General features: G+C 39.5%; 2 protein-coding genes across 2 annotated transcripts in view; one reads left to right on the plus strand and one right to left on the minus strand.

The window, feature by feature from the left end:
• Window positions 1–24316, minus strand: part of Sema1a (semaphorin 1a) — a 189483-nt gene that overhangs the window by 85498 nt on the left and 79669 nt on the right. The gene's annotated exons all lie outside the window — the stretch shown is intronic.
• On the plus strand, window positions 323–2813 carry Lsp1gamma (Larval serum protein 1 gamma). The gene is made up of 2 exons (XM_064682926.1): window positions 323–532; window positions 596–2813. Exons 1-2 carry the CDS (start codon window positions 323–325, stop codon window positions 2705–2707), a joined length of 2322 nt encoding a protein of 773 aa, XP_064538996.1. The 3' UTR covers window positions 2708–2813.

The raw sequence follows: 24316 nt of genomic DNA on the forward strand, positions 1-24316 counted from the left end.
GCACTGCGGAGCACTATGCAATTGAGCTGCCGCTTGGCTTATCTCACCTGATCCAGCAGCGTGCGATCCAAGGCCAGGGGAGTTGAGCTGGGCACCTATGCGGCAGCTGATAAGTGGGGATCGAATTGCACATAATTGGTGAATTAAATCATGATGTTTGCTATTTTTGGCTGCTGTGCCAAGTGTCTGATGCTGATATGGTGCAATGCCGGACATGCTTGGGGTATAAAAGCCGCAGCTGCAGCACAGTAAAATCAACAGTCTTTAGGTGTTTGGAGCTGAAGCATACCAAAGCCGGAGCAGTAAGAGAATCGCATCAAGGATGAAACTGACATTGGTCCTTCTAGCCCTCGTGGGCTGTGTGGCCGCATTCAGCGTGCCCACCTCGACAAAGGTGAAGATCGCCGATCAAGATTTTTTGCAAAAGCAAAAGTTCTTCTTCGAGATAGTCTACCGTGTGGAGGATCCACTACTGTTCGAGGAATGGATCAAGTTGGGACAAAAACTGGTCGTTGACAAGTCGCTATACACCGTGAGTATTATATGAGCTGAAATAATGCGGTAATCCTTTGTTCTAACGCTGTGCTGTCTGCAGAACTTCGACTTCTATATGGAGAAATTCTGGGAGTCCTACAAGGTGGGCGCCTTGCTGCCTAAGGGTGAATTCTTCGGTGCTCTGGTGAAGACCCATCACAAGCAGGCCTGGGGTCTGTTCAACTTCTTCTACTACGCCAAGGACTGGGAAACCTTCTCCCAGAATGTCGCCTGGGCTCGCATCCATGTGAACGAGGGCATGTTCATCTATGCTTTGACCCTGGCTGTTATCCACAAGCCCGAGTTCGAAGGCTTCATACTGCCCCAGATCTATGAGATCTTCCCTCAGTACTTCTTCAACAGCAAATTCGTGTACGAGGCCGAGAAGTTCGACTATGATGTGTTCAGCAAGTATATCATGTACGAGAAGGAATACAAGGACATTCTGTACAAGGACATTAGCGAGTTCAGCGACAACTTTTACTTCTACACCAAGGACTGGAAGACCTGGCAGTGGTGGAAGATGATGGGTCTGGGCGAGCACTGGCACGTCGAGGACAAGTTCTTCCTGCGCGAGAACATTGAACAGTACAACAAGGAACCCAAATACGCCGACATCATTAAGGATGTACAAAAGTTCTATATGCCCGTTGACTATACCCGCGACATTGACTTCTTCAACGCTGAGAGCAAGCTGAGCTACTTCACCGAAGATTTGGGCTGGAACTCGTACTGGTACTACCTGAACTTGGACTATGCTTTCTTCCTGGATGGCAAGCAATTCGGTCTGAACAAGGATCGTCGCGGCGAATATTGGATCTACAATGTGCAACAGATTTTGGCTCGTTACTACCAGGAGCGTTTGGCCAACGGCTTCGGCGAAATTCCTGAATTCTTCTGGTACAAACAGGTCGAATATGGCTACGATCCTCAGCTGATCTACTACAACGGTGTTGGCTACAGCTACCGCAAAAACTACTTCGAGTACCAGACCTACGGCAAATTCGACATGCTCTACCAGATCCAGAACTTCTTCGACCGCATCTACGATGTGCTGGAAACCGGTTACTACAAGACCGCCGATGGCGTTGTCATCGATCTACACAAGCCCGAGTCTATCAAGTACATTGGCAACTATCTGCAGGGTAATGTTGATACCTACGACAAGTACTTCTTCAACTACTATTACGTGCTGTCGCATATGTACTTCGCCGATGTTGACTACTATGACTTCGAGGTGTTCCCCAATGTGTTCCTCAACTTCGAGACCATGCTGCGTGATCCCTTCTTCTACTCCTTCTACAAGAAATTCACCGATGTCTTCTACAAATTCAAGTTCTTCCTGGGACCTTACACAAAGAAGGATCTGTACTATGAGGGCATCACCATCAAGGATGTGAGCGTTAGCAAGCTGACCACCTACTTCGACTTTGTGGACTTTGATGTCACCAATCTGCTCAACGACAAGATGACCTTCGTCGATGGCAAGTTCGTCTGGGACAAGACTCTACTGGCCCGTCAGGCCCGCCTCAACCACAAGCCTTTCAACTTTGAGTTCTCGATCGATTCCGCCAAGGAGCAGAAGGGTGTTGTGCGCGTCTTCCTGGGACCCAAATTCGATGAATACGGTCGCGTCATCCCACTGAAGTACAACAGCCAGAACTTTGTTCAGATCGACAGCTTTGTCTATCCCTTCGTTGCCGGCCAGAACACCATCAAGCGCAGCTCCAAGGAGTTCACCTACACCGCTGAGGATCGCGCCACCTACACTGAACTCTACAAGTACGTCACGCTGGCCAGCGAGGGCAAATACAAGTTCCCATTGGACATTAGTGAGCCGCACAACGCCTTCCCCGATCGTCTGGTGCTGCCACGCGGTTGGGAGCAGGGCTTGCCCATGCAGTTCTACTTCTTTGTCTCACCCTACACCGAGGATTACGAACAGTTCTCCAACTTCGACTACGCCTACCAGGCTGGCGTTGGCTCCGGCACCCGCTTTGTGGACAGCAAACCATTCGGCTATCCCTTCGATCGCTCTGTCGATGAGTACAGCTTCTTCGTGCCCAACGGTTACTTCAAGGACGTCAAGATCTACTATGTCGACACCTTTGCCAAGTACTTCGAGAAGAAATATGAAAACTACGGCGTGTTCGACTACTCCGTGGAGTACTAGACGACGCCATTCGATTTAGCTCTTAATTAATTTCTAATGTTTCTAATGCAATACCAAAAAATCAAACCAAAAAAAAAAAAAAACCTCAGAAAACCAAGAAGAACAACGAAACGATGAAGACCAAAGCTTAAAATAAAGAAACAAAAAAAAACAATTCAACATTGAGTTCTTTTTTGATAGATATTTTACAGCCTTACAGCACAAATAGAAATAAAAATATACCAAAAATATTGCATATTATAATATTTAAAGCCCAAAAAGCTTTAATGGAGCCAATACAGATTTACAGATCAAGAATATATGAAAGGGAATAATAACAAAAATGAAATCCCAATATAGGAGCTGATCATTAAATAGCCCTGCAGAGATATGAGGTTATCGTACAATTTCTTGATCTGACCAAAAGATTTTTGGCTCGATGTTGGGGAAATATTTAGCAAGAAAAAAGACAACCAAACTGGTCGACTCTATCCTGAATTTTTATGCGCTACCCGCTCAGAGATCTCTCTAACAAAATATTATAGATTTCGAGACAAAAAGTTTATGAGATATTTTCTATACATTTTTTATATTTTATAGATAAAATAATATATACGAATGTGCAACGAATTCAATGGATAAAATTGAATGGATGCCGTAAATGCAGTTCGATTCAGGCTTGTTGCATAATAACTTTTTCAGATTGACAAGCAAAAAGCGCGACCACTTGATCCTGTTGCAATCCTTGCCAATTGTCATCTCCTTGGCACTCGTTCCGATTGTCATACGCTGCAGAGGCAGCCGGTTAATGTGTCATTCGTACCGCAAACTGTGGCAACGTCGCTCTGATTGCATTCGAATTGAAATCAACCGCAAAAACTAATAATAAAGTTCAAATGTTAAATGCGGCTGATCGAAAGGGCGCCGTTAAAACGCAGTACACAGCACAGCGCCAGCCTCCACCCCAAAGGCAATTTGATAACAATGCGGGTGCGTTACCCGATACACATGCACACACATAGAGATACACAAACACAGATACACACACTAGCGATTGCCCATTGCGTTTGCTATGTAAATGAAGTTATGCTCTGCGGCTTTGATGTGGCGCCCTATTGCCGCCCATTTTCACAATTGAATCATGCGAGAGAGACACAAGTATGCCCCATTGCCAAAGCGTTATCTGAGCCGATGTGGCAACCTGATTCGGTAACGATAATTTACAGTTATACCCAGCGCTGCCAGCCCGCGATTATTGCTGTCTATCGCATCTGCATACGCAGTCGAATTTGAATTCGCATTCGCATTCGCATTTGCATTTTCAGTTGCAAGCAAGCAGCTGATTACAGATTGCACATTTGGCTTTGGGTTGGAGCTGGGGTGGCAGGAGGTTGGGGTACGTGCTCGGGTTCGGGGTTCGGGAGTTGGTTATGAGCCTAATGTTGTTTGCTGTACTGCGAGCGAGTAGTTCAATTTATTACCGACCATCTATTTGGAAATTATGACCAGCAGATTGAACGGCATGTGGACAGCAATATGGGGTTAAAAAGTAAACTGTTGAGGGAAATTGGATTACGATTGAAAACTTATGTTCAAAGGATTGTTCAATTAAGTTCAGTTCGTTTTCTGCCACCAAGTAAAATTGGAGAAAATAATATAAAAATATAATAGATATGTATTTTAACTATAATCAATGCTTTTTAGCCCTAACCCATTGATTCCTTAACTTAATGCGCGTTCCAAACTCAAATTGAAATTGGAGTAAAAAGTTTTGGGTTTCGGCTAAATTGAAACTCTTGCTGCCACCCATCGCAGTTTTGTATCAATTTCATTTTCAATATCATAATTAATATATTTTGCCATCATCCATTAAAGTTCACCAAGCAGTTGTCTTTCATTGTTAAGGCTTACGACGCGCCTCAAATTTCAGCTTAATGGCTTTTATACAAGTGTCCATATTCTGGCATACTACATACATATATATATATAGATGTATCTTTTACAATTACTTTAACATAGAGCTTCAGCTGCACAGCATGCCATATTTTATGGCCTGTTTCATTCTCATTTTCCCCAGTGAAAATGTTGAGGATGGGCCTTGGCAACGGGGCCTTGGCTAATCAGAAATAGTTCCCTGATGCCCGCTCAGACAAGCTGGGCAGACTTAGTCGAGCTTATCCAGCTGGGCATGTCTGCTTTGTTGGTCATGTACTTTGTGTCTACAATTTATTTCAGTCATTTTAATTGATATCGTCGCTGGCACTTCCCTCGATACACCCACAGCATGTAGCTGAAGTGCAGCTTCTTGTTATTTGTAACAATTAATATCCAATATCTGAGCGCTGCCATCATTAGTTTTTGCCAGCCCTGCGACCCACTGTCTGTTCTAGATATCTCACTCGCCGACAACTACAAAAACTGATGATATCAATGAACGAACTATAACAAAAGCATGCGCCAGGGCTAAGTACAAAAAGAGTCACAGATGGAGCAAAGCAAAAAAAAGAAAAGGGAAAAAAATGGGAGCGAATCCTTGTTGTTGTTGTTGTTTTGTCAGGCATTGATGCTGCATTTGACAGACCATTTATCATCGCACTAATTGTGTATCATTAAAAAAAGGCGACGCGGCAGGGCGCAGCAACGCTGATGTTAATCCAAAGGAAAAACAGGCAGAGCCATTGCCGCAGCTCTGCGCCCAACCAGACGCCCTATCGATGAGCCCCAATGTGGCACGGCCTGACTCTGACAATGGCAGCGCCGTTGGCGGCTACGCTGTCAGCAGCAGCAGCGGCAGCAGCGACATCAGCGACAACAGGCATGACAGTGATAGAAATCTGTGGCAAGCAGATTAAACGTGTTTGCAGACAGCGAAAGGAGCGCGGCTGAGTGCAGAGTAAAGGAGTAGTCCATAGAGCTGTATTTGTCGCTGGCAGACGGGCGTTGTAAAAGTCAGTCATGATTATCGCCACTTAGCCACCCGCTAAGCAGGGCGACCCGACAATGGACTCAACGCTAATGCATGCAGCTAAAATTTACAGCGAAAGACCAAGATACAAAATTGGAAATATCACAAATGTTATAAAGAATGCATCAGAGTTTCTGCAAGTCATGTTGCAGAATTGATTTATATTGAATTTGATAGGCGTGCAGAGCAACAATATGTTGCTTTAAATACATTTTTGTTTATTCCACAACTCTTTATGTTAACTTGATAACTATGGTCGAACCGTAAGCCGAAGCACCGCAACTTTTGCGAGGATTGCACCCATTCTTATACAAATTCGCGATTTAAATACTTATATTGATCGGATATATAAATATAATAAAGTCTTAAATTTATTGGTTCTGTGACGTCTAAGTAACTCTGAGATCCCTGAACGTGTGAATATTAATGCTTATAATATTATTAAACTAATAATAACAATCATATATTTATAATTTATGTTTATACTTATTATTGAGTACTGAAACTATCGTGAGCGCACTTTAAAATACTAAAAAATTTTAAATTCATATTTTTTAATATGCTATAAAATAAAGTGTTTCTAACTAACCAATTAACAAAAAGATTGCTTTGCAACGAGTTGAGTTTCGACTCTTTTTTGTCAAAAAAAATCGGGTTTAAAGGTCGTCTCAGGTTGGATACTAACTAGGCATGTCGAGTCGACGATTTTGCGGGCTTGATTAGTTTATTAGCTATAAAATGTTTACCTTTTTCCTGCTTCTTAAAAGTCAGCCCGAATAAACAGTAGATCTTCGGGGTACGCTTCTCCTTTATTAATCGATTTCTCCCTCTATTTTTCGATTACTAGGCAAATCACAGCGAATTATTCATTTGTAACATCGATAACCTATTCAATTGCTTGTCTCCGTGGTCACTTTTTGACAAGCTCGGGAAGATAACACAAGCGGCTATCATAGGCTCTGCTTTTATAAAAGCTTTGTAGCAATGTTTTCGACAAAGTGAGCAATAGACATAGAAATGGTATCGATAATTTGTAAGCTGTCAAGGTATGTCAACTCCATATCGGGCCCACCGTGCAGGCGTACGGGAACGACATAACGACAGACAGTTGATGACTAGAACAGAGACTAATGAGAAACGTGCGGCATGAGTTGCGATAAATGGCTAACACAGCAAAATCGCCGATAGTAGTAGTAGTAAAGCATTTACAGCCATTGTTGCCACCCTCACGCACAAATACATAATAATAATAATAATAATAAAAATTCAAAGCCTTTCCATTGGAGCAATGATGATGGATTACGGCTGTCAACTCTCCATCCCGCCTATTACTATTACCTACCCATTTTCCCCGGCTCCAGAAATTTTCTCTGACTCATTGTGGTGCCTGATGAAAATGTTAATGTCGTTGCCAATCAGTTTATTAATCCGTCCAGGGTGAGCTGGTTGATTTAGTTTTTCCCTGAACCCAATCACTTTTGCCCATTGGCAGTCGAGAGCATAGTAGAAAATCGAAAACAATTAAGCGAAGCTTTCCACGGCGTTCCGCGTGTTGATGAATCGCAAAATTACCGGCCAGCAAATCGAACTGGAACTGAGAGAGACAAGTCTCCCCGAGCTACTAGCCTTATGCGCAAGTTGTCACGTAATACATACTAATTAATATTGATATTCGGATGCGAGCAGTTACGAGACCAACTCTCATTATATTCTAGTTTTCTGCTTAGTAATGACTTTTTGATAGACAAAGTCGGTAATGGAACACCAAAAATCAGCATGAGACACAGTTTTTCCCATCTACACCCCATTGTTATTGCAATTTGTGTGTTAAGTTTCATAACTGGAGTGTTAATTGAAATGTCTGAATTGCAGAGTTGGTCGGCAAAGATTAAGTTTTAACGAGCTAAATGAAAGCAGTTAAAGGCACTGCTTAGATCGACAGGCAGATGAAGGAATTTTCTGTGGAAAAACATTGTCCTAGCCTGATGTTTACCAAAACTAAAACTTATCGATATCTTACAAGTTGAGCTTATTTTGGAAAATTATTAATTAATCAGGGTTCCTAGCTTTAAATCCTGGCCTAAGTACTAAATAAAATGTACAATGCTTAGTTTCGCCAAATTAAGAAAACATGAAGCAATTTATGCTACAAGCTATGGAAACATTATGATGAGATTTCAGGGAAAGTTGTCGAAAAAAATATGGTTTGGTTCAAGTTTAGATTTGGCCAATCATTCCTATTACAGAGAATGCATCAAACTTGCAACAAACGGAAATATTGGAAATGTCAAGAGGTTACTTACCAAAGTCAAGACATATTCCGAAAACGGAATAATTGAATAATTTTTGGCTATAACCAATTCCCAGAACAGGGCCAAATGACAGCTGTGAAGGAGGAGCTTTCCTTTTGTCAGACTGTCATAATTAGATTATTGGCCAGTGTGGCAAATTAAAAAGCCCAAACACGTACGCATGCAGCATGGCCAACAAATGCTGAAACAAGAACAACAACTGAAATCCGAGCGAGTTGTTCGGGTCGATTTTAACACGCTCGTAAAATGTTGAAGCAAATGTGCGGTAGGATGCGTGTTCGGTATGCCAAATGCATTTGATGGGTTCGGTGGGTGCAAAGGAGGCCAAATGTGAGGCCAGGCCAAGTCGTACAACGAGTGTGACTATGTCTGGGATTTCTATTTGTTCTTGTTGTTGCTGTTGTTCTTCTTGTTGTTGTCATAAAAGCAAAAGGGACAAGCGCAATAAAAGCATGAAATGTGCCTGGACCCGGCCACGTTGCTGCTGCTGACTGATGCAAAACAATTTCAAAAACTGATAACAGCGAGCGGCTACAAATATTTAATGAAATCAAGGATGCCGCACGAACAACAGCAGCAGAAGCAACAGCAGCGGCAGCAACAAAAAAAATGCAATTGTTGCATTATTAATTTATATTATTCTCAATTGTTGAGCTCGGACGCACACATGAGGCGGGCGGCACGGGCCAGTCGATGGGCGGCTGCTTTCCCCGGTTTCTGCTCATGCGGAAAAATGGCAAGGAAATGAATGGAAAATGTGTGCTGAGGTGAGCAGAAGTGCTCTGCCGCCAGATAAGCACATGTAACGGTTGTCGGTTGCATGTAATCATAAAAAACGTGAAGAAGAAGAACCCAGGAAGAGTCAAGAGTTCGAAGTTCAAATACCCTTACGTAGACTTTGACATACAACTAGTCGAACGATTGGTGGACTTTGATATAGTTATTGGCTTTATTTGAATCTGAATGGTAAAATGTATTTCATGGAACTTCACTTTCTGTCCTTTGACGTTTGACGTCTATAATATAAAGTTCCCTAATTTGGCCGACTCCGATGGAAGACTCGGCTCTTGACGCTGATGAAAAGTGTCTACAAAGTTCAATGCGTCACACACTCTGTGACAAAATAACAATACCCTCGGCAAGGATACAAGAACAAAAAAGAGGCAGCAGTTAGCGTACAGCTGGGAGAGTCAGAGCGGAAAAGCCAACCAATTTTCCCAGCCGCAGAACAAGTTGGTCTGGCAGCCAGGAGGGTAAAGGTGAAAGAAATGCTGTAATAAAAACAACAATTGAACACAGTTATGATTGAAGTGGAAGTAAAACACAAACGGCACAAAGGAGACACGGCTCCGAACAGGACGAACAAAGTGCCAGCCGTCATAGTCGTTGTCGTCGTCAATGCGGAACTATGCACCAGGGGGTTGGATCAGTGCCCATGTGACTGGGATTGTGGGATAACACTCCACCAACAGCCACAGCAAAGGCAGCACCACCATCGACGACATCACCACCACCACAAGGATAACCGACAGCATCCCTAAACGAGAAAGTTGCTGACGTTGGTTTCGTAATTTGTATCGATCGATTTTGATGTTTTGTTACTTCAATGAGAGCGCATCGCATTTACCAATCGTACGTGATACACGTTAAGAAAATAAAAGCCTACGCCATCAACATGCCTTGTATATGCGCATATGTATGTAAGACAAGGAAAAGGACTCTAAAAAAAATATTGGCTGGATAACTGGTCTGGTGATATAACAGTGTACTTTTCAAGAACCTATCTGTCCGATTTTTATATATATATTTAATTGATGCTAATTGTTATACAAGGAAACTTTAAGAGAGCTCACAGATTGATTTCACATAAGAAAATAAATAAATGAACAATATATATAAGAACAGACGGGCGTGTTCTAGATTTCAATCTATGGTTACTTTATTTTGAATGGAATGAAAAGTTATTTATCAACCAACATTTTACTATTCAGTAGTTTTCACTGATGCAAATTTAATTTTAATTTATTGAGTAATCTTTTTTTCCAAAATTATCAATCAATACATGCTGGGGCAGGCAAAATGACATAACGAAAGGATTATGAAAAAAAGTAAAGTAAAGTATAACGTCCAATTTCGCTCAGTGCACGCACAGTTACACATGGGAAATGTAACTTTTGGACAATTATGAGAATGCCCCTGTGCGCACGTGCGTATGTGTGTGTAGGTTGTTTCAGATCAAACTAAGCACGCCCCAAAATACCGCTCGAAAAAACGTTTTACCTTTGAGGGACGGCGCCCGAAAATTCGAGGGTTCGCCGAGACATTCTCGCTGTTGTTGTTGTTAGTTTTGTAGCGAGTTTTGTGGCATTGTTGCTGCTGTGTTGCTGGGCGCTTACATTGCGCATGGAAATTATGCGTATACGCAGTGGCGAACGCAAGGTTTGCCCCAAGCTTCAGTTGTGGCCAAATGCAGGCTATGTGGACTTGGAAACTCAAACCCCGGGCTTGGTTTCTGTTTGCATTGCAACTAGTTGTCGAGGCAGGCAACCAAATTGCGGTTTACTATTTCAATGGGGCACACACACACTCACAAACACAGATACACGTTTAGTGGGGGAGACACAGTCGCTCACAAATGTGGTGAAAATAATTGTTATTGTTACTTGAGCAGTGGATGCAAACACGTCGATGATGAGCAAAGCAACGCATCCTCCAAACATTATAACGTTTTGCGGTAATGTGATTAACATACACCAAAGCTCCCTAATGACCACCTTGTCGACTTAACTGAAACGACGATGAACGTGGCCGGGCAGAAGGCGCCGCTCGATGATGGCAGTTGTGTGTTGCATGCAACTATTGTGGCCATTGTGTGCCTGGGGCAAAGCAATAAGCAAAGTTATTAAACTTATATACAAACACATTTACATGGATGTATACGTTAGTGTGTGTGTAAGTGTGTGCATTGATTGGCGTTTGTGGTGGCTTGCAATCGGCATCAGGATGTTAGTGCAACGCCTCGTATGCGTAATGTGTTTGCATGCGCATTTTCATTAAAAATAATTTCAGTGTAGCAGTCGCACTCCTGAGAGCGCGCGTGTGTGTAAGTGTGTGTGTGTAATGCTCGAGTAATTGCAAATTAAAAATTGCTTATTAAAGCAGAAAACACCCACAACGGCATTTGCCCCGAAGCAGAGCTCGTAAATAGCCAACAATTGGCTTTGTCTGCCCCAGTGCTTGTGTGTGTGTGTGTGCAGTATAATTTGCCCGGCTGCGGTTCCGGGGCTCGAGTTCAGGTCCGTGCGTCTGGAGCCAGCCTGTCTACAGCCGTATAAAATGGCTTGGCATTTTCTGCTTAATAGCCATTAATTAAAGTTGTAACAATGGCATTTCTTATTAGCCAACATATTGAAGACTTGGCCAAATACACCACAAGCTCCAACCAGCCCTTAGCCTATTGTGTTTCTAATTTAATTTCTTACTCAATTTCATGCTGGCCTCAAATTTGATTGTGCATTTCAGATTTTGTGACATATTTACACACATACCTGTAACGATAAGAACAAAGCATAAATTTGATTACAATTACAGTTGTTAATAAATTGAATGGCATTAACTAAAGCCCTCAAGGCGATTGCAAATTAATAAACGTTTCAACTGTAGCTCCAATTAAAAATTCTATTTGCCATTGATTAAGCAACGCTTATAAGTGGAGCAAACACATCGCAATGTTAATGGAATTTGATGAAAACTAAATATTTATATATATCCGTTGGCTAATACAACAACTATTTTGATGAGCATTAACATCAGCATCATTATCATTTTGTGAGGAAATTATTACAAATTCCATTTTCATGCAATTTAAATTATTTCGAATTGTAGCATTTACCGACTTTCTTGTTATTGTTTTTGGTAGTTGAAAAAATGAGGAAAAGAAAATTGGATTAATTGCATTTCATATCAGCTTGTTATAGGTGAATTTAAAAAAAAAATACTTTAAAAATTATTTAATATTATTTTGGATACCAACATTTTTAAAATCATAATAAAAGTGGAATAATTTAATTACTTAACAGCCCTGTGCTAAGAGATTTATTTTATACAGAAAAAATAGTAAAACAGTTCTACTCTGACTACTAATTATAATATAATATATATACATATATATAATATAATATATATATATTTATAATATAATACATATATATAGAAACATTGTTTCGAGGACATTAGGCTATAATTACATATAGCACTCGCGTCTACGGATAAGACTTTCAAAACGAATTTGTTCAGGTCTTGTGTTAGAGCGTGGTCTACATGCTGCGATCCTGATGAGCAGCTGCGGCCACAGGAAACACGCACACACTCGCACACAAACACACACTGGCACACACTCACAAAACAGATGCGTTCGGCATTTTTTGCACATCAGAAAGCCACAGAGCCAGGCAGCCAGTTAGCCAGGCTAACGAGCAGTCGAGGGTCAACATTAATATTTGAACAACGTACGTTGGCCACGCTCGACTCATTTTTTAAGCCAGGCGGCTGGCTGCTGGCTCTTTGGCTCTATGTCCGTTTGCCTGTTTGTCTCTCGCTGGCTGCTGATGTTGATTATTCAAGGATCAGCCAAACAAAGCACATGGCATGGCATCTGTGTGGCGCGTATATGTTTTGCTATGCGGCGTCTCGTTTCTCTCACACTGAAAAGCTGCCAAATCAGCAAAAATGTTGTAGTGTTAAGCAACAACAAAAAAAACCCCATTCTCGCGCCCCAATCATGCAGCAGCTGCGAAAAGTTGGGCGTGGCAAAATATGCGGCGTACGTGTTAAGTGGCAAACGTTTTTCAGCCAGCAGCGAACGCAGCACCGCCAGTCCTGTCTGTCCTGTCAGTCCATCAGTCCCCCCAGTTCGTCAGTGAGTCAAGTCAAGTCACGGGGTTTTTGCCACGCATTTGTAAACTTTATAAATCAGTTCGTGTCGAAGCTGTAGCTGAAGCTGAAGCTCAACCAGAAGCAGCAGCAGCAGCAACAGCAGCAGCAGCAGCTACTCTGTTGAATTTGGGATTTCTGAGTGCCAGCGGCATTCGCAACGATGCGTTGCAAAAAAAATATTTTTCAACAAAATTTTTAAATTGCATACTTTGCGGCGTGGCACGCTGATTTGATAGCCAGTGTCTGGTGTTGCATTCCATTTTTGTTTTTCGTTGATTGAAGCGGTACGAGCAACCGATGAAGGCCAGGCAGTGTTGATATATTGAGAAAAACACATTTTTTATGCGCACACATCTCATACATAGTGGAGTAAACACTTGGTTGTATGAAAACTTTATATTTATGGCTATGCGAATAAGTTTCATATTTATAAGCATGTTTGTTATTCAAGCTTTATTCTGGTAGTATATGTTATGGAACGGCTAAGCTTGGCAAAAAATATTTGATACAATATTTGAGGAAATGTAATCAAAGTAATTAATATTAAACATTTGGTCAATCTGAACAAAATTATAATTTAAAGTACATTATTTGTGATACCTGTTGTTATGCATACATACTAAGAAATATTCGAATGCCTCAGAAAGTAAAGACAAATTCATTATTCCCCGCACCCATTGAAATAGACGAAAAAAGATATAAAGGTTTTGTGCAAATGTATGTAACAGCGAGAAGGAATCATCTATTACCCCATAAAGAAGATATATTCTTGATTAGTTGCACCGTGTGTTGGCAGAAGAAGGTTCAGTGTATCCCCTAGTCGGGCACTCCTGACTAGAACGCTCTTACTTGTTTTTCTTAAATTTCCTTAAATTTTGTTTTTATCCTCAAATTTAGTTTGCTATCGAAAATTTCTTAAAATTTTTTTTGTTTTCCAAAAATTTAATTTGCAATCGAAATGTACACACTATTTTAACTATTTTAAAATAAATAAAAATTATTCAAACATTCTGAAAGAGGAAATGATAAGATTCCTAAAAACTTTTTACTCAATATCAGTTATACAATTGTCCAATACAAGTTAGTTTCTTAAAATAAATGAAAAACGTATTCGTTAGATTTATTTCAAGAAATAAGTTTTCAGAAAACAATTCATTTTTCCACAGTTATTCCTTAAAAGCTGTGAATCTATCCGATTGTTGCATTCATTCTCCTTTGCATTCCGAACATAAGTTTATTAATTGCAAATAAAATATTTCTAATTTTTTTGCATTAATTTCTTAGCAATTTAAAAGAAATCAAGTTACCTGAACAGAGTATTATAATAATTGCTTCAGCTAATTAATAAAAATTATTGATGGACAATTAAACGACAGCAATCGATTTAAAATGAACATCGCTTCCAATAAGTGTCGTTTACTTGACTGGCAGACAACTTTTATTCGTAACGGTTCTGTTTTTTTTTGGAAAATCCTGTCAACTAATTCAATACCAAATGGCAGTCGCACAATGCACAATAGCAAAAACTTTCTTGGCCGTAAGATGGTAAAATAAAACCAGCAACAATTCCGGATAAAAACAGCGGAAAAGTGGGGATGGGCGCCACAAAACGTGGCGCAATCGTGTCAAATATTAAAACATGAAATAAATATTAAACGTGCAGCAGTCACAGTCGCAGTCGCTAAGAACGAAAGCAAGAAATAAACAAGAAACTTGTGCACAATAAGTTGCAAAATATTTACAATATTTCTGCTGTTGCAGCAGCAGGACGACCACCAGAAAAAAATGTATAGAAAGGCAAAACAACATACAACCATACGCAGAACATAAATATGATGCGAAGTGCAGCAGAGTGTGAGAAATGAGCGGGGCAAAAAGTTTTTCTAATGGCCAAAACACAAAATGGCTAACGAAGAGTCCTGCCGAGGTGTGAGAGGAGCTGAAATCAGTTGGCAACTGTTGGCATTGCAGTAGAAACAACAACAGCAGCAACAACAATAACTACGACAACAATAACAGCAGCAACAACAACAATAACACAACGGCAATAAAAATAACAAATCGTTGGAAATGTCAGACGTTCCTCACAGCAATGCTTAAACTTCAGCTTAATTTAAAGCTGATCAAATGAAACTTTGATTTTTATTTACTTTACGTTCGTTCTAATTGTTATAGCTAATTAAATCGTTGGAATCTTCTGCCTTTTTTGTTTTGTTAGCTAATCAAATTTGGGACATACTTTTTTTTAGCTAATTGGCAAAGCTTATAAAATTTGTGCAAATTAAAAGTTGTGACGTTTTGTTTTTCTACATATTTCATTTTGCATTATTTTTATTTCAATATAACATTCTAACTAATTAATTAGTTTTGGTAATATATAGGAATTTGAATATATATGGATATTTTTACTGAGCAAAGTATGTTTTATACATTATTTTTTATACCCTTGTAGAGGGTATGATAATTTTGCCATGAAATCAGAAATCGGACCACAATAGGATCTAATAATACACTTAATATATATAATAATGTATTTCAAAAATAATAGTAAGATGTGTTTTTGCTAATGTTATTTTTGAATGCATATGAGTTACCCCTACAAAATATTTATATACTACTCTTAAGTACAACTAAGTGTACAGTACTTTGAAATTTTCATTTTATTGAATACAAGCTATAGGGTTTTGCTCTCTAAGTAAAATTAAATATTAAAAAAAAAAGCTTAGTTTAATATTTGTTTTCAATTAGAGAACCAAACCCTATAATTTTCCATTCGTTTAGTTGGTTTTTATTGTAATTTCTTCGTGTATCAAAGCCTATCTAAAAAACTGAGCTGCCATAAAAAAACGCTCTGAAGACCTATTTTATATTTACTCAATCTTAGATTATGCAATACCCAAGCAAATAGCGAATCTTTCTATAAAATGCACATTTCTATCCATCAATCAAGTATTTTTCTTTTATTTTCAATCATTTCAAGCTTCTTTCATCAGTTTTTTTTTTGCCATTACGCAACACTAGGTCGACGCGTTGCGAGTATAAAAATTTCGATTTTATTTTTTTTATACTTAGATTTAACATTTTTATTACCGCTGCTCATTTCCGTGCCGCTTGACAGCCTCATAGCTGCTACCTCTAAACTTGGCCCAGCGCTACATAAAGCCCCGCCCACTTACCTACCTCTTACTTGCGTTGACTTCAGCTTAGATGTCGGATTTAAGTGTTATTGTGGGCAATTTGATACTTTCGATTGAGCAACAACATTTGCTTGTGCGTTCAACTGAAGCGTGCAGCGTTCCTCCACATTGCCCGCACACACACACACACACACACACTCACACACTCAAACGCATACATACGCATAAAGTGTGCTGTAAATATACGCAAAAATGGCTGCCACACAAATACACTAGCTCACATAAATTGTATTTATACACTTGCATTTGTGTGTGTGTGCGGTCGCCGTCCTCAAAGTTTTGCAGACGGCTCGAAAACAAGTTGAATATAAATGATGTTGTGTGAATTCAGCAGCAGCCAGTTGAAGTGTGGAAGAGTCTAAAAGTGGGGGGAGTGGGGGCGCTTTGGACGCCTCTGGACTTGCCTTGATAAATGCGGCTAAGAGAGATGTCTTATGTGCGTGTTGGGTTATTTGTTCGTATGCGTGCCAGTTAAACTGCTGCATAAAAAATATATATGTATATATCCAATATACATCGTTAGGCAACTTAAACCAATAAAAAATAATGCCCACAATCGCAACGCCATTTAGAGATAAATGACAAAAAAAAAAAAATAAGGAATCTCAGCTTAAAGTTAGCATAACAAAATATTTGTCAGCCACAGTTGGCAATTTTACAGCGACAAGTTGAGAGCGGATCAACTTGTTTATAAAACTTTAAAGAACGATTTTCAATATGATATGTTGAATCCCTTTTGGACATTCCCAATAATAGCTTGTTTGTGTTAACTCCATATATTTAAATTGAATTGCGAATAATGTGCGAAACTTTTATGAAATCAATGTTAAAATTGTGCTTTCAAAAGAGGACTAAATCGCATAAGCCTGCAAGCGGTAACAGTTGTAAGTGGGAAGTAGATACAAGCAGAACTTAATAGAATAATTTTAATATAATATTTTTTATAAATGAGAAATGTGTCAATATATGTTTCAGCTCCATTCACGGTCAGCCAATATAAAAGAAATTCTATTAAAAATATTTTTTTGAACATTCAAAGTTTGCTTGCTCGGAAAACTACGGTAACAAGCTCAGATAATTGACAAGTTATTTATACTTTTAATTGATTAAATGTATATACATATATGTATATATTTTCATAAATTTGTTTAAGGTCAACCAATAATAAATCAACATTAGGTAAAGTAACCACCTCAGTTTCCTTTTGGTTGAGCTAAGAAACTTTAAATAAAATATAAGACTCATATTTTTAGTATTCTTTCGTTTTTTTTTATTCTTTGAAATACTTTCTAAGTTTTTATAAGAAAACATTTGAAGTTAAATTGTCGCATTCGAAATCCATTTGCACGACTTTCATCCATACAATTTAACTTGATCCTTCTTTTCGAAAACAAACACAAAATTGTGCAATTGTCTATTTATAAGAATGCTCAAAACCATTCCAATTCCATGACTACAACCATTCTGATACACACGCACACGCTCGCACACACACTCACTCACACACTCATGCCAAAGGGCCGTTATGGTCCATTCTAATCAGTCTGGACAATGATATAGTGGCTAACCTTTATGCACATTCAATATAAAGGATAAGTAAAGCCCCTTTGCCAGCCATTAAATAAATTAAAAGCCAAACAACATCGATTTCAGCAGTTTTTCAAAAATAGAAAGAAAAAAGAATTGAGTTGCCATTGAATCAACTTTCCCCTGCTTTCGGGCAGCTGGCAAGGGCACGAATCGACTGCAGCCAGACAAAGTGGCCATTGGCCGTTGGCCAGAAAACCAAATGCGAAACCAACACACAAACACATGGCCGACAATCCTGGCTTGGAGTGTATGCAAATCTTTACGGCCAACGCACCTGCAGTGTCCAATCGGAAGTTTTATGTTTCGCTTTAGAATTTCATTAGAAGCTTTACGCTTCAGTGCAGCTGCAGACACGGTCAGAATATTCGTATGGGGTTTTGGGATCTGCGTTTGCTTGGTCAGGCTGGTCATCCATCAAGCTGGGTCCGGTGGTGGGATTCAAAATACATACTGGTATGCATTAGCCATAACTCTCATTATGCCGCCCGCACACACACTCACACACACACACCAGCTGAGCACGTGGCCAGTCTGGCGACCCATTCAATCACGCTATCGCGCCCCAACGTTTGCGCCACCGACAAATTGCAAATACGTACGGGGATTTTCAATGCGAATGTGAATTCCGCACACACCCCCAAAATACAGCCACCCCTTCCCCTCCCTGCAACAATAAGAACAACAACAGCAGCAGCCACAACTTCTGCTTTCATATCTGCAGAGCACTCGCTGGGAATTGGATTGCAGGCGCCTTGGCCAGGCGCAACATCATTCGCTGCGCCGCAAAATGGATAAGTGAACTGGGACTCTGGGATCTGGTACGGCAAAGTTCTCGCTCGCTCGCTTGCTCGCTCTCCGGCTGTTGCCTGTGCCGTGATGAATGCGCCAAAGGCTGCCCAGGTGGGCCACGAGTCAGGCCACCACAGTCATAGTTCGAAGCTAGGGTTAGAGTCAGATTAGCTTTGCTTTTTCATAGCACACTTTTCACAGTTGCTGGCCAAAAACTTTTTCCGAGTGCTGCAAATTTGCGCTGCAGCTCGTCACCGTCAAGCTGAGTGGTGGCATGTGCGAGGCGCACACAAATCGCTAATCAAGTTTTGCAATTTTTCAAAAATGCATTTGACTCCCAAGCACCTAAAACGACCCACACCATCCCACACCAGCCCGCCGCTAATCTCATGCCTCGACACTTTGTCGCGCCGCTCTCCAAAGTGGGTTAGCGTGTAAAACTATTAAAGTTGCTCAGCAGTTTGCCTTTTGCAGTTTGCCGTTTGCCAAACGACGGCGATTGCGCTGCTGCGACTTAATTAAGTTTTTTGTATGTAATCAGAATCAGGGAGCAAAACTTTTGCCATTTAATTGAAGCGTCAGCCTTTTATTAGTCGAATCAAACAATAAGGCCTGATTAAATATGGGCCAAAGTAACTGCTGAGTAGCTAATTATTAATTCACAGTATGCATTTCCTTCAAATAATTAGCGAATGTCGTCAACTTACTAAAGACGAGCTCTTTCAAAAAGATTGTCGATGCAACTATGAAGGTTTTTCTTTCTTATCTAAAATTGTTAGAATACAGAATGTAGTCTGATTAAAGACTGATGAAAATTTTGAAAACTATCCATAATCACCAGAACAGTGATATTGGTGGCGAAAAGATTCAAGCTTTAGAGGGGGAATGGGCGGAAGATAAAAACCGAAGATATGTGCTCAAAAAAACAGGATATCGATATCGAATCTTATCGATTGCTTGGAAACGGACGTTTCTCCCTGTTACATACATTTTCACAAAAACATAATACCCCTTTTACCCATTTTCAGTGGGTTCAGGGTCTAAATAATAATATATATAGTCTTAAGTTCTTTATTGTATTCATTATTTACAACATTGAAACATCTTGAAACCATAAATTCTTTGAATTTAGAATTGAAGTAAATTCTTTGAATTTCGAGAATATTTGAATACAACATTTTGTAGAGCTTTGCGACCACTGAAGATCTTAAATACTTTTTATCAACAAGATCTTAATTGGGGAGTAAGCTCGTTCCTTTCTAATATATTTTTCCTAATTTTTGTCATCTGTGAATTTATTATATTATAGAAATGTCGATTTTACGATATGGATATAAAAAATGTTCATCTGTTGCCTTAATATGTAAGAAATTGATTATTCCACATGGTTGTAGATACTTTTATTATTTGCTTCAAGTGATACGGCTGCATAAAATATTTCTTATTTTTCTGCAATCCTCTCACACTTCGAGCAAAAACAAAATGGTTTACACTTGAGCATATACATGCGCCTAAAAGTCTGCAACATTTTTGCGTGCTGCTGCTGCCATTTAAAATTTGTCTACCTGACTCGCATTTATTTTTCTTGGCGCTCTCCCCCCCCTACCCCTCCTACCAGCTACACCCTACTTTGAGCCCCTTTCAAGTGTTTAAATGTGTGTTTGGTTTTTGCGCAACGCATCACCTCGCACGCCGGCTGAAGTGTTGTGTTGCCACGCCCCTGATGGAGCATGAGCCTCTTTTGTTTTCATAAAAAATTTTCCATCGAAATGAGCAGCATGTGTTGTGGCCTGGCATTTTTTTTTCGGAACAATTTTATGTTTACTTTTTTACGTTTTGTTGCTGTTCGCTGGCACGGCTACTTGACTTTTGTTGCCGGTAAAGTTTGAACTTTTCTTCTTCTTCTTTTTTTTTATACATGTATTTTGTATTTTTTTGTTGCCTTTGGTTCTCTCGCTCTGTTGGCCTTTTACGAAATCAGCCAAAAGTCGTTGAACGCAGCGCGCTGGCCAAAATGGCGCAAGGCCCGTCGACATTTATGCGACGAGGCGACCCGGACAACATGGTAAAACATGTTAAAGTAATTTAGACTGAAATGATTTTTTAGTACATACCCTGTAAGTTTTAATTGAGCTATAAAATATACATAAGTTTGATTGTGTAAAGTAAGAGGACAGGTGGACTTCAAGTCTTAATGAAATCGAAGCAATATCCTGGCCAGGTTTGAATATAAATATATTTGATATGTACCTTTTATATGTGTTATCGAAAGCGGAAAATGAAACCTTTATACAATTATATGAATTCTATTTGATATTTTTGCTATCTATACTGAAAGGCTCACTCGATGTACTCGATTTACAAGAAACAAAACAGCTTGTTTAGAATTTTTATGATTTTTTTAATAATATAATAGTTTTTGAGTTTTGCGATTAATGTTTTGAAAAACAGTCGAAATATAGAATCGATATCCTAATAAAATGGTTTTTTTTTTATTAAATATGCATATGTATAAGAAAATCTCAAATTATATAGTAATACATAATATGTCTTACGCATATGTAGACTTCAAAGTTACAAAGCTGTCTTTTTCTCTTGCTTACAGACAGCTGCACAGTTTGATCGGACCCATTACTTACCCATCTTATAGGAACAGGGTATAAAATAAAAGAAAAAAACATACTTATGGCCAGGGGAAAGCAACAGGGCAGGACAAGAGCGTCAGGACAAGGCAGAGGCAGCTGTCAAATATTAGTTCTTGTTAGTGACTGTGGGGCCACTTGCCGCCTCCCTTACAACTGTGCAGCTGTATGGGTTTGGGTATGACTATGGGTGTGTATGCCTGTGTATGTGTGAGTGTATGTGTGTTGTGACCAACATTGTTGGTCAACACACTGCCCCCTGACCACTGCTCCCCTACGATGCCACTGTTCATTCATGCCGTTATTTCCCACCCAGTCGGCTGTGTTGTAATTTTTTTTTTACGCTCTTCCCATTGCCCGCACTTGTTATAATTGTGTTTGCGTTTTTCAGTTTCTTCTTGTCTGGCCGCGACCACCCCGCTCTTTGCCCTTTTCTCGTCGCTCTCATCACTTGTTCGCAATGTCATAAAATTTTTGCTTGTTCAGCGGCATTCTTCTCTCTACTTTACATTACGCCATGCTTCCAACTCTCTATTCCAATGCTCCCCACTCTTTGCTCTCCGCTCTATACAGTGTGTTTGTCCTGTCGCTCTTTTGCCGAACATCTTTGGCATTTGGCTTGCGGTACTTACCGCTGCCCCCCGCTACCACCCTTGTTCACTTTACTAGATTGAACACAAACTGCGAACAACGTGGAATGTTTGCTGTAGTTAGATGGACACATTATGATAGCCCCTGGATGGGTGACAGTGCCAATAACTGTATCTGTAGAAAACTTTAAACAGCAAACGATTTTTGCATAAAGTCAACGGAAAACGCGACTTAAATGAAAATCGGGCTAGTTAGGTGCCAGAGCAAATATTTAGATATACAATATGTATAAGTATTTTTGTTCGTTTTGCAGTTCTACGTTCACATTGGCAACTTAGCGAGGAGTACCCGGGTTCGAATCCCATGCTAGTGTGTCATTATAATTATTTTAAAAATTTTATATTTTATATTGTTTTTTATTATAATATTAAAATTAATGTTCTGGTCTTCTATTAACATTATTTTATTTAATTAAACTATTTATTTAATTTGCTGTTGTATTTAAACTTAATGCTGACTTAATTTGTTCACGGCAAAGTAGGTTTATTTAAAGAAGTAACAAGGGTGAAGAAAATCAGGTAATTTTTGGGACTATTTTGACACCTTATAGAACTGAACTGAGGTCCTTGATGGAAAGGCGTTGATTAGATTTTTTGTACTAAAAACAGGTTCACTTGAGAAAAAATGACCAAAAAATGACTCGTCTAAACTTCTAACAACTAAGTCACTGTTAATATCAGATTTGTCTCGCAATGAACCCTGCCATATTATTTGGTATTAAGTTAGTTAATTAATACCAAATAATAATACCCAAATATAATAGAATGTACCTAAAATCCTGCTATTTTTTTTTTTAAATTTCAAAGAAACCGCACTGAAAGAATCTTTAATGTAGCTCCTGCTATTGTTTAAATGTGCAGCTCCAGGATGCTGCGGAATTAGTGTGCTATAATATTGGTAGAAAACTTATTTAGCAAGTTGCTGAAACATTTCAAATGCTTATAACCACAATTTCCGATTCAGTGAATCGAAACACATAAGCTGCATGCCTCACGCATTTCAAAACATCTTCTCCGAAACAGCATGTTGACCAACAGCCCGCACATATTTATTACATATTTGAATTTCTCTTTCGGATCACATATACGAAGCTGCTTTATGCTTACACAAATAACTTAATGAACCATTCAGAAAGATATCCCCATCTCCGACCAGTTTGAAGCCCACATCAAACAGTTGCTGTTATTTTAACCCTTTTTTTTTTGTTGTTGTTTAAGTGAATAACCAGAAGCACAACATAAACAGCCCTTGTCATGGGTTCTTTAATCAGCAAATGGAAAAATATATGCCGCGTAACAGACGACAAAAACGTCGAAAATGTACAGAAATAAATGCCGCATAATTTCAAAATGTATGCAAAAGCCCAAAGGGACGGAGGGCAGCAGATCCCACTGCTGCCCAAACACAAGCCCCGCCCCTCTAAGTAGTGTGCGGCATCCTTCTTATCGGGCATGACACTCGCCTTCCAATATATGTATGTATTTTCGTCCCTTGTGCTCGTCGTCCTCTTGTCGCTTAAAAATCTAATTTGAAATAAATGAACTAAATATGCTTAACACGCGCGCGCGCGCCTGCCAGGACCCGTCGCCCACTGCAATTGTTGTCCTTGGCCAGCTACCCCACCGTGCCACATCCCCTTGCAACGGACTGTTTTGTTGACTCGCGTCTGCGTCTGCCAACTCATATATGAAATAACTTTTGGTTAGGATTTCACTTTTTGCGCATTTTCCACCAGCGAAACAATTGTTGCCGCACACTCACGACCCCAACACGAACACCCTCACACACACACACACACGATCCATACAAATGGCTCAAAGTATTTCTGAATTGTATGGCCAGGCTGATGAGGATTTTGGGCGTGCGCGTGTCTCGCCTCCAAGTGGCCAACGTTAAGAGCAGCCGAGCGGCGCAATGGTAAGTATGGAGCTGGCGCGGCTGGGTGTTATGGGGGCGGGGGCAACGCCCACTTGGCAGGTCTGGGCCGCCGGGCCACATAAGCGCATTTGCATGGAATTTTAATAAGGCACAAATATTTTTGCTTTCTTTTAAGATACACTTGCAGAGGATGTTATACTTTTGTGATCAAGTATGCAATGGATCAGACGAGGTATAAGATAACAAAAGTACATCTGTCTTTGACTATGTCTATATAATACTTATATATACTTATATAGTATCTTCCCAGATTCATTGTAAATAAAACTGTTCAAAAGCTATGTATTTTTTGTTATTAAAAAAACCAAACTTAAGCTTGCAAAAATTAAGATAAGGGTACATGAATCTAGCAATAACAGATATAGCCTTCACTTAGATGATATCTTGAATTAAAATTTCATTATGTTTTATAAAGCTTTACCAATTTTTTGTCTAAATCTAATTGAAACAGATATAAATAACTGATTGTAATCTTTATACTGATACAAACCAGATTATTTAGTTCGTTTTTTAATTAATAAATTAATGTAATTATTCTTAACAAAATATTCGCCAAAATCAAACTATAATATATTGCATTTGAGCAATCTACTTGCAAGGGTATTTTATGT

Source organism: Drosophila montana, unplaced genomic scaffold (genome assembly GCF_035044405.1).
Source record: "Drosophila montana isolate Dmon_TW-CO22-7 unplaced genomic scaffold, ASM3504440v1 contig_1409_1, whole genome shotgun sequence".
Lineage (NCBI taxonomy): Eukaryota > Metazoa > Arthropoda > Insecta > Diptera > Drosophilidae > Drosophila > Drosophila montana.